Source organism: Strix aluco, chromosome Z, assembly GCF_031877795.1.
Source record: "Strix aluco isolate bStrAlu1 chromosome Z, bStrAlu1.hap1, whole genome shotgun sequence".
NCBI classification, from domain to species: domain Eukaryota; kingdom Metazoa; phylum Chordata; class Aves; order Strigiformes; family Strigidae; genus Strix; species Strix aluco.
The window spans coordinates 59,413,665-59,426,074 of NC_133971.1; the positions used below are offsets into that span (position 1 = coordinate 59,413,665).

The window sequence follows — 12,410 nt, forward strand, 5'->3', positions numbered from 1 at the left end:
GATGAAACACCTCTCCTATGAGGAAAGGCTGAGTGTGTTGGGGTTGTTTAGCCTGGAGAAGAGAAGGTTCTGGGGAGACCTTACTGTAGTCTTTCAATACTTAAAGGGGGCTTATAAGAAAGATGGGGACAGACATTTCAGTAGGGCCTGTTGCGATAGGACAAGGGGTAACGGTTTTAAACTAAGAAAAGGTAGATTCAGACTAGATATAAGGAAGACATTTTTTACAATGAGGGTGGTGCAACACTGGAACAGGTTGCCCAGAGATGTAGCAGATGCTCCATCCCTGGAAATATTCAAGGTCAGGTTGGACTGGGCTCTGAGCAACCTGACCTACTTAAAGATTACTCCTCATTACAGGAGAGTTGGACTAGACAACATTTAAAGATCCCTTCCAACACATACCAGTCTATGATTCTATGATACCTTCTAAAACAACATCCCATTTCAGTACATCTTCCAGTTTGGACTAGATATACACTAACCCTTCCTAAACTGAACTCGTCACAAGTCAGCTTCGGTTCTGGCAGGTTTATTAGTCTAAGCACAGCTTCCAAATAAATGCGATTAGATAGACTATGGAGGGTGCTGCAGTCTTCTAGATTGGTTCTTTTTTCACAGGGTCAAGTTGGGATTAATAAATTCTCCTGAAACTGGAAGTCCTAGGAGCACGGGACAGCCTATATGGGAATCATTCTAGGCTCTGAAACAATAGTATTACTAGAGTTTTTCCACTAACTGGGATTTCCAAAGTCCCCAATCTCCATTTACCCAGATACTTGGGCGCTGATTGTAGGCCTGAACTGAGCTGTACATTTTCTGGTTACTTTTACAGTACACTTAAACACATCAGAGAACTTTCTTTAGAAAAGGAACAGGCAAGGTTAATCCTCACTCACTTTTTTTTTTTTTAAACAGTTTCATTCCTCTTGACTTTTTTCATTTCTATATCTAGGTGAAGAAATACAGTTGGTCTTTCACCATCCTCATGAACCCACAAAACAATACCTTTCATAAGATATGAGGATTTCCCTTTCATAACATAAAAGGACAGATTTCACACATAAACAGTAATGAAACTCAAATTACAAATGTAAACGTTTAACAAGACCTGCATATATCTGCTAGCCTAGAATTCTAATCAAGAAACCACATGTAAACTAGGACTTAACAGTGAGTTACTACTAATGACGTTTTTATCTTATAGGCCTGCCTGTCACCAATAAACTAAAGATATAGCAGAGAGCAAAAAAGCTTGTTTCCCCCTGAATTCTGTTTTACAAAATGAAGTTGGCCCTGTCCCTCCAAAGGACTGGCCATGGTCCTCCAAATGACTCTTACCAAAGGACTCAAGAGCTACATTTACTACTGAAGTGAAGAGTCTCTGAATGTCTGAAGGACAGAAAATTAGAAAAAAAATGAAAAAGATAAGAACACCATGCAGTTCTGAGTAGAAACAGAGAAAATTTCAAAGTGGTGTAATTCAGCAGAGAATCCAGTATCTCAAAAGGCAGGTTACTTTCAGGATAGATTTTGCAAGGGTGCTTTTCCAGGAACATATATTATTAGCGTTAACATACACAATACAAACAACACCAACATGTATAAAGTTTTTAAAACAAGACAAGGCTGTGTGCCTCTGCTCAAAAAACTGTAATTCTACAGGGCACACACTGAAGTAGTATTCTGAAAACATAAACAGCCAAAATAAGGGAGGGACAAGTCACAGGGAGCGGGGGAAGCAGAAGCTAGGAAGGAGCATTCCGTGGCTGTAGCATTGTGGATTAATCTAAAAATTTCCTCCATAAGCAAATGTAAGAAATGGTGTAGATGATGTTAGTGAGGGGGTTTTGTGGGTTTGGTTGGGTTTTTTTAAAGAACCATGTCAGCCACGTAAATTTATTATAATACTAGGTTTGCATATAATCCTGTTAATAGCTGCAGTAAAGAATGTGGCACAGAACTAAGAAGTGTAGCTTAAGGATCTCTACACTTCAAAAAGAACACTATGGAAATTAAGATGTGAAACAGATGCAGAAGGGACATGAGAATAATCAAAATGACCTGGAAGTGTGACAAGAACAAACTCAAAGCTGATGAACAGAACTACTAAATGGAATACAACGGAAAATGTAATCTCTCACAAATCATGAGCACTGTATTTCCCCTTTGTAAGGCATTTTAGGTGAAGACTAACTCCGCTGAGACTTTCATTTTGTAGAGATGAAGTCACTGCCACCAAATAATTCCCTTCCAAGAAAGTTTAGGATTATGAGTCATTAAGCTATTCAAACAACATACTAGCTTTATCAGAATAAGAGTAAAATACTGTGACAGAAGGGTTTTAAAATATGGGATGTTTGAAGTTGCATGGCAAATATTATTTAATAGATTAATACAAGTGCATATAAACAAAATTAATTATATTCTAAGCTCTGATCAGATGAAACTGGACACATAGAAGATCCTGGGTGACACGGACGTGGGTAAATTGCAAGGATTCTGAATACACAGCTAGAAAAAAATACTTCTAGTAAAATCCTGTAATGTAAGGTGTAAAGGCATTGATGTGGCTGCTACAGCAGATATTTATTTAATGTTGCTACAGCTGGGCTTCTGGACTGACAGTTAATTCCTCAGCTGATACCTGCCTTGGCAAAGGCAACTGTGTATCAGAACAGATTCAAGACAAAGAATAGTTTTGGAGTTAGCACTTTGGACTATAAGGGTGCTTCTGCTTAGAAGGAATCTTTCTGGATCTTTAGTTGGAACTGTGCTAATATGTAAGGTTTCCATGAGAATACTGTGAACCCTAGCACTCCTATATCCCACGATGTCAACAACAAAGATGCTGGGATGGACTTACACCTTCAGTTTTTTTGAAAAGGCTTTGCAAGGTTCTAGGGCATACTTCACCAATGTGAAACTAGAAATTCACAAAGCAACATAACAACAAACAACTACTTCATCACAATGTTTTGCAACAAAAAATTATTTCTAGGGTACAATACAATGTATTTATTCTTTATTGATAAACTATGGCTGTTTTCTGCATAGGAACAGGAGAACAAGAGATATGTGGAAGGCTCCAGGTGGAGAACACATGCTATGTCAACTGTCATAGAAGAGAGAACTAGGCATTCCACATTCCTTTAGAGGAAGACAGGCTGTATTCTTGAATGCATATGTTACCACTAATTGTACATGGCTTCAAGTTTGTGTAGTACAACTTTAATGTTCTCTTCATTTACTTTATTAAAAAAATTAATAACCTGTTAAAAAAAGCAATGTCTAGAAAAGTTATTTTGGCTAATGCACAACAGATTTTTTAATTTCAACTAAAAACCATTAAAACATGTTGCACATGAAGTTAAAAAAACAAAACCAAACCCAATGTCTTTAACTTAATTATACTTCTACTTACAAGTATGTAAGCATTCTGTTACAGTAGTAGCATCAATCAGGTATCCACTGCACAGACGACAGGTTATATGGGCATTAATGTCCCAAAGCTTAATCTTTCTTGTTAGCATCTTTGGTGTCTGCAGAAAAGACATATCATAAAGTAACACAGCTGTAGCGATCAGGTAAAAATAATTTGAGAACAAAGATTAACTAGAATTAACCCTGAAGATATGTTCATACAGCTTCAGGCTCCCATATACTGTATGCATATGAACGTGTGATAGCACTAACTTTTAAAGGACTTCACAGAAGTGAAACAGTGTAAAATCCACACTATTTTGCAAGTTAAAATTTCAATGGCACAGAAAAGTCTTTCTAGCATGCTATAAAGAAGTTCCTTTACCAACCAAGGCACTTGGATTTAAGGTGAACCCCTATTATTCTAGTGATCTAAGTCATCACATTCAGTTAATAATGGGGAAAAAAATCACAAAAATTTGGAGAGAGAAAATACTCAAAGAAATTTGAGAATCAAAAGCATTTTGATAATTCAAAAGTCAAAATAACAAGGTCTAATTTGGCATAGTTGGTTTAACCACACTTTTAAGTGTCTGCCTTGTTCCAGTACGGTTAAAGCATAATATTGAAGCTGTGTCTCAATAATAGAGTTGAAAAGTATACTTTCTGAAATCCCATTTTATTTAAAATCAATTAAAGAACACATTACAAACTAAAATAGTCTTATTGGCAGAGTTGCAGTTTGTTGTATTAAGAAACTTGAACTAGAAATTTGAGCTAGAAAATTCTTCTTTCTTCAGAGCAAGGGATGGCATAACCACTATTAAAAGGAAGAAAAATCAGAAATTAAAAATTAAACAGCTCATTTAACTTTTTTTTTGCAGCAACCTCAATTGCTTTTAGAGAAAACACCACACAAAGTCCATGCCTTAATGAACTGTTACCTTCTAACTATAGCTATATTTTATTTTTCACAATATATTTAAATGAAAATTGTACTGTTACCATGAGTGGACAGCATTCAAGTTAATTAACAGAACAGGCTAAACTGGCTTACAACCTATTACACTTGATTGCCGCACTGCGGAAATCACCACCCTACACTGTTTTCCATTAAAGTGATTTTATTTCCCTGGCTTACAAATACTCATTTTCATCTAACTTATTTTGGAAAATATTTCAAAATTTGAACTGTTACATGTTTCCCAAATTTTACGTAGAAATATCGTAAGAAGGTTGTCTGATCTTTAATTTCTCATATTCTTTTTCTGTTTAATGAAGTGGTACTAAGCAAAAAGAACTACCAAAAGGCACACTTTCACACAGATCTGAACTATACCAGCACTGAAAAAGTACTTTATATTCCATTATAATCTATGGAAAAGCACATCCAACACCCACCCATTAAGATCTGCATTGTCCTATATAAAAATGTCTAAGACAACTTCCAGGTCTCATGGCTAAAAAGTAAATGACACAAAAATCAAACTTTATGGTATTTGACATTTCTTAATTAAGCTAGTGACTAGCCATTACAGCAGAATGAAAGCACAACTTGGTTTTGCAGTACACAAGATAGGTCAGAATCTCCGCTAGGAAACTGAATTACTTTTCTAAATTGTATGTTATAGATTTATCTCTAACCAACTGAAAACCAGCCACATATTACATCCTTGGAAGTTAGTGCATGTGGTCTCCAGTTAAAGAAGCTACTGCAGAAAGTACATTTCTATGGCACAGGGGAAGAGCTATTCAACATCACTCTTTAAGATGAGTTCAGGAACTAGTTAAAAAGAAAGCCAGGACATTGGAAAACATAATTCATGACTGGCAAAAGAGAAATTAAACTACAAGGGTACTTAAAAAGGCAATATCAATATAATTCCAGTTACTTGCCTAGACAGAAATTCAGAAAAATGTGTTCAGTATCACCACAGACTGAATCCAAGCTCTAATAAGGCAGAAGAGCCAAAGATATTACAGTGAAAGAAAATAAATTATTTATTTTCTAGAAAAAGCATGACCATTTTCCCCCACTACACACACAGAGACAAGCACTGCCACTAGGAAAAAACACCTGCAATTAACAAAAAACAGTTCAGATGGGATATAATATTATGAGAACAATGAATGAACCATATGGTGAAGAAGGTAAAAATACTACTAAATGGTAATAAAGTCCATTGTGTGAGAAAAAGAGGATAGCAAAGGTAATACACACCCCACTGACTGAACGGGAAACAAAATCATACACTTTTTGGCAATGGAAAAATACATGCATTCTGGAATATCCAGAGCAAGCCTGTCAAATCAATCTTATGAAAATTTTATACACCTTTCAAGAATGACACAAAACCCCTCTCTTCAGATGTTTAAAGAACAGAAACTGGGAACTATTGGAAGAGGCAGCAGAATGGGAACAGGTTTTTCCAGGGCATTAGACACCTCAGTTACAAAACAAGACAAAGCCTACAGTAGGAGATTTCTCGAGAAGGCAAGGCCCACACTGCTATCTTGCAGCTGCTAGAACAAGAGAATGATCTCTTCTCTGCATATGCAGAGGCCCAAACATGGTAGCTTCAACACAGCTTCAATCTCCAATAAACAATGCAACTTTCAAGGCCTGTAAGCAAGCTGTCAGTGTTGGACTTCACTTTAGCCTGCATCTTGTGCAATTGATACCCGTGTCTTTCTAGTCTCAGCAAAAAGAATAAAATTGGAATGCCTCTCATTTTTTAAAGCAGTTAATGTATAACAATAAGAAGCCTTATTAAAAATAACTAAAAAAAAAATTTAAAAAGGCCAGACCAGTTCATATCTATTTAGAAAGGAAGGGAGGAGCTATCAACAAAATGATATATTACCAAGATACCAGTTCAGTTAGACAACATAAAGACTCAGACTTTGAAGACAACTTTAATTGTTTCCCAGAGGGAAAGAGAAAAAAAAAAAATTAGCAAAACTACAGATATATATAAATAAGAAATAGAAGGACTAACACTGCAGCCTCATGTAAGAAATTAAAATTCATTAATAACGGCAATAAATTAAAAACGTAAAGTAATTCCACATTCATCAGCTATCTGTTTTGTATCACTTCAGAGGAAAGTAGAAAACATAATTGCAAATTTCGCCAACTATTTTTTTATCATTATAAATGTATTTGAAAGGGATACACAGTCATACTACAAAATACGAAGTTAAGCTACCATTCACAATACTTAGGAATAAACTCTGCATGTGGGTAGAGGCTAATATAGGATGCCTTTCATGTCCCTAACAGGAATATGCTAACGACTGTCAACTCAGAAGGGATACTAGTCTATTTGAACCACACATCTGCTCTTGGGAAGGAGTCCCAACATTCTCATGTTCCTACAGCCTGCTGCCAAACAAAAGTTAAAAGTCACTTTCATCACATAAGACCATCAAGTTCTTAACACCCCACCAAAAAAACCAGACCAAACATACTTTTCAAGTAACCATATATACACTGAAGTACACTGCTGTAGGGGAAGAAGTGTGGATTAGATCTGAATATAGAAGCAGAGGGTACAAAAAATTTCCAAGACATGATGACAAGCATATCATATCATAAATCTCCAAGCCCTATTTCTATGTCATGTTAACTCCACCTTAATTATTATAAAGTCTACCCACTATTTCAATGTAATGAATTAAAAATCTATTTATTAAAAATTTAAGATTTTATATCACTCTAATCTGCTTGCAAATTTCAGTTGAAATATTGAGTTCATCAACCAAGCAACTGAAAACCTAGTTAATTTTTTTAACCGCTAGGCTCCCATGAAAGCAAGATGACATCTATCTTTTTAAAATCTCAGTATCCTTCAGAAGTTTCAGCATCTGTTTTTACTATTTAGGTAGCACTCTCAAAGAACTACTTCCTCCATACTAACATGTAATAATATAAAGAAAGGAGAAAAATCATGTTTAACAGCTGCTGGATGTCTCTTAACAATTCTGAATGAAATTACATTCTGCTTAGACTACTGACACTTTCTGTATGTACAATTAATCCATGTTAGTAATCTCATACAAACAGAAACTATACAGCAAAATGACACAATGTCCAAAACGTGAAGTTTGACTAAGAACCACCAAGGTTAGCCATCTTGCTTTAACCAACCTATTTTTCTATTTTCTAGGCAAATCCAGGTTTCCCTTTAATACAGAATCACAGAATCATCTACCACCTCGAGTTGACATAGCGCTTAGGGATATGGCGTAGTGAGAACGGTCAGTGTTAGGTTAATCGTTGGACTAGGTGATCTTCAAGGTCTTCTCCAACCTAGATGATTCTGTGACACAAACACCTCCAGGGATGGGGTCTCCACCACCTCCCTGGGCAGCACATTCCAACGCCTAACAACCCGTTCTGTAAATAAATGCTTCCTGATATCTAGTCTAAACCTTCCCTGGAGCAGCTTGAGGCCATTACCTCTTGTCCTATCGCTTACTACTTGGTTAAAGAGACTCATCCCCAGGTCTCTGCAACCTCCTTTCAGGCAGCTGTAGAGGGTGATGAGGTCTCCCCTCAGCCTCCTCTTCTCCAGACTAAACAACCCCAGTTCCCTCAGCCACTCCTCATAAGACATGTGCTCCAGACCCTTCACCAGCTTCGTTGCCCTTCTCTGGACATTCTTGAGTCATTCAATGTCCTTTTTGTAGTGAGGGGCCCAAAACTGAGCACAGTAATTGAAGTGCGGCCTCACCAGTGCCAAGTACAGGGATAAGATCACTTCCCTGTCCCTGCTGGCCATGCTATTTCTGATACAGGCCAGGATGCCATTGGCCTTCTTAGCCACCTGGGCACACTGCTGGCTCATGTTCAGCTGGCTATCAATCAACACCCCCAGGTCCCTCTCAGGCCCCAACCCTGTAGCACTGCTGGGTGTTGTTGTGGCCCATGTGCAGCACCCGACATTTGGCCTTATTGAAACTCCTACAGTTGGCCTTACCCATCGCTCCAGCCTGTCCAGATCCCTCTGCAGAGCCTCCCTACCCTCAAGCTGATCAACACTGCCACCCAACTTGGTGTCATCTGCAAAATTCCCTTTGAAAAAGGGAATGAGATTTTTTCAAATCTGAATTCAAGGTGGTATCTTCCAGAAATCCCATCTTCCCATCTTTCAAACAGTGATATGTTGAAACGAAAGCTAAAAGTTAATTCATAAACTTCCAAAACAAGTTATCTAACCTTAAAAAGAAAAACAACGGAAGTGCAAAACCATCTCTGAATACACATTCCTAAGCAAGCTTGCAGTTTAAGAGCATGGAAATGTTCAGACAACTGGATAAAGCACTGAGCAACCTGGCCTGACCTCATATCTTACTATACTTTGAGCATTTGGATTACAAGATCTTGTGATGTCTTTTCCAACTTGAATTATCCTATAATCCTAAGAACTTGCTACACTATTACACTACCTTCACCTAGCCATGCAACAGACAAGGTGAATGTCTTACTGTTTTGACTGCTCTCAAGCTGCTTATTGTACTTTAAACAACTCTTATCCAGTCATAATCACATAGACATCAACCCAATGAAGTTAGCATGAGTTCAAAATCTAAAACTGATTGCTTTAAAAAGAAAAGTGGCAGAATCAGGTTGAGGTTAAAGTCATACACACCAGCTCAAAGTTATCAAACTTATCATACGAGGGTATGATAAGTCTACTGTTCCAAAACACCACCCAGGTTGATGTCTTCTTGCAGAAATTTTTAAAAATCAAAACAAAACAAAAACATATCTCCAAATTGAAACTTCATTACAGTGACTTTATAAACTCACTAGACTGTGCAGGAGGAAGTATGAAAAGCCAGCCTCTACAATAACAGACTATTTGAATTTGCCTCATTTTGTAATGTGACCAATCAGTCACTGTGTAGAAGATGCACGCTCAAGAACTTCTGAATCTTTCACAGGGTCACGGCCAAGTTCGGAAGCAGATGTCTCAAAGAAAGTTGTCTTCCTATATAAAAGCAAGCAACTTCAGAGGACAGAGCAGAATCTGAACATTTACAATGTCATTTTCCAAACCCAATAGCTCCTTTTTCACAGTTGAACACTGCAAACCTTAGGCTCCCATCAAACCTCTATGGCAATTAGTATACAACAGAGATATCATGCCTTAATTTAGTTTTTAGAAAGCCAAAGACAAGCAAGGCAAATCTAGGATGCAGCAGTTCATTAGTTCTTCTACATGGAGTTACCTGCTTAAACAGTAACCTACTACAGCAAGCAATCTCAAATAAACTGTAAGAACTGGAGATAACTTTCGGAGAACTCTCAATGCACTGACTGAACAGTGACATCTGATAAAAAATTAAAGTTTCTCACTCTTTACCTAGCCAACATGTGAACACTAAAGCCAAAGCACAATCCTTCTCCCTCAAAACTGTGTTGCTGGAATAGGAAGAAGTTAACTCCTTGGTTCTATAGTCTCAAAACACTTTTCAACTACGTATGCTTCTTAAAAAAAAAAAATACCAGAGCAAAACATGCAACAAAACACACCAACCTGAGCCTCACCTGTTTTTACAAAAAACGTAAAAAGCAAAAAAAGGGACCCCTCAGCAGGTTACAGAGATTTATAAAATAACATAGATTGGATGTAACCTCCAAACTACTCTAATCCAACCTTGCGCTCAAAGCAGGCCCATTTAAATTGAGTTGCTCTAGGCCTATTCTTGCTACATGCAGAAAACCTTCAAGAATGGAGATTCCACAGCCTCTCTAGGCAACCTGTTTCAGGGTTTGAGCACCCTCACTGGCAAAAAGTGCTCATGCTGTCTCATAGGAACGTCCTGTGTTGCAACTTGTGTGCAACGCTTCTCATCCTACAAGTGCACACCTCCAAGAATAGTGCAGCCCCATCTTCTTTATTTCTGTCCACAGGTGTGTTGAAAATAGCAATAATACTTCCCTTATTGTTAGCATCATTTTCTTTAGGACCTTTGTAAGCACAGCATGAAAACCAGCAACACCAGAATCTCAGTCAATAGCTGAAGAGCCACTTTTAACCCAAGTTCTTAAACTTCACAGTGGTAATTATTTTTGAGCCAGAACAAACAAATCAGCACTGTACTGCTTTAGAGAAATAGGAAACATGCTAAGGTTTCAGAGACCTGAATCATGCCTAAAAAAGAATTAGGAGGTGTTGTTTAAAAAAAAATGAAAACAATGAGAGCCCTGAAAAGACTGAATTAGACCAATCTTTCTCTTAGAAAGACAAACAAACCCTACTTTCCTAAAATTTTCCACTTATGAATCCTGAAAAGGATGGGAGACATAATAGAAAAGCTATGCAATTCAATTTTGAAGAGACTGTTTTCCTAACAGCTGTAAAGCAATGAATTATTCAGAAGCAACATACCAACAATGGAGAACAGGCATTCTCCTTAAGTGCTGGAACATGAAGCCCCAAACAAAGACACAAAATGTTCCAAATATCCAGCTAATATGCAAAAATGATCACTTGCACAAATTTTAGTATTTTTTCATCTTGGTTCCAACTGACATTGTTTTATACCACACGGTTGGCCTGGTATCAGCTTCTCACTGCCTGGTAAGTCTTACATCACACCACGACAAAGTGAGTGAAGACAATTACAAAAGCATCTGGACTATATTCCCAAATAAAAACCAAGCAAACAAACAAAACCCCACACACAGTATCAGGAGAGGTTGGCAGAGATAGGTACATGTCAGATAGTCAACTGGTTTTGTTCAGGCTATACTTCATCCACTAGAGCAGTGTTCTATTAAGATAATCAAGCAACAAGGTAAGCAGTGTATTACAAATCTCTCTATTGGGTCACCAGTAAAACAAGCCTGAATGTCTCTGTACAAGCTTTCACCTTTCCTTCAGACTTCAGCACTGCAAACTATTATTCATGCAAGTTTACAGAAAGGATCAGCAGAGGGACTCCTTAGAAGTATGGCCTTATAACTTACATACATATTAGTCAAGAATATTCTGGCCTACATGAGGCATACCTCTTAAAACAGCATTTCTTTTCAGAGTCTGCCATCCAGAGACCTGAAAAGACAGAAAAATAGTCTGAAAGTTAACATCCAAAATTCCTCGAAATCCAGCTGCCACAAAGAAATACTTAGCTCACTAAATTCACCTAAAAGTTTCTAAGTATCTATATTAATTGAAGACAACAGCAGGGCAGGGGCATTTCTGAGTAAGAAAGAGAAAGGGGGAAAAGACTGTCGGAATTAGATCCTCAGGAAAGAAAAAAGAAAAAAAACCTGTGTAAGACAGTCCTATGAAAGGACACACATAGGCAACAAAAATTACTCAAAAATCCAAGTAGTCCTGTCACCATGTGATGGCAAAATGAAAAGAAATTCATAATCTTCATAAATGACAGGGAAAATAACCAAACAAATAAGCAGAAACCTTGAACCACAACCTATGGACTAGATACTGATCGGTCTGTAAGAAAAGAAATTTTGAAGATCCACAGCCAGATGAATATTATTTTCAAGCTATATTTGCAAGTAATCTGCTCTTTGTATCTTAAGTTTCCAAAAATACTTTTGTTCAAGGAAATACTTTGTATTTGTAGAACCTCTAGATATTTTCCAAAATAAAACTGTATTAACAAAAAAAAAAGACCTTTGCCAGGGGATAATCCCACACAAATAGATTAGCTTGACAGAAGGCAATTTTTCTTATTAAGTTAATTCAAACAGGCAAATACTCTGATGTTACAGAGACAGGTAAAGAGTACTGCTACTTCAGCCTTCCTGTTCTAAAAAATCAAAGGCATAGCTTGTAGTTACTGATTTTACTGTTACATTGCTAAGGGAATTATAAATACAATGATTCAAGTAGATATTAATGATAGCACTAGGCGAGAACACTTCAGTACAATGCAAATAAAAATCTCTTAGCAATTCCTCTGTGAACTTCCCTGACTGCATTCAGAGAAAGAATTACTATTAACTG

The 12,410-nt window shown here is 37.2% G+C and overlaps 1 protein-coding gene across 4 annotated transcripts in view; it reads right to left on the bottom strand.

Moving 5' to 3' along the window:
- Positions 1–12,410, bottom strand: part of PCGF3 (polycomb group ring finger 3) — a 69,760-nt gene that overhangs the window by 20,991 nt on the left and 36,359 nt on the right. For 2 of the 4 annotated variants that reach the window (XM_074812819.1, XM_074812821.1), the window contains exons 2-3: positions 11,447–11,489; positions 3,425–3,542 (exon numbers count right to left, since the gene is read on the bottom strand). In XM_074812819.1, the coding sequence (XP_074668920.1) occupies positions 3,425–3,533 (109 nt within the window). In that variant the 5' untranslated portion in view covers positions 3,534–3,542; positions 11,447–11,489. Of the gene's footprint in view, positions 1–3,424; positions 3,558–11,446; positions 11,490–12,410 lie in introns of those variants that run through there. The other 2 variants (XM_074812822.1, XM_074812818.1) reach the window with 2 other exon arrangements.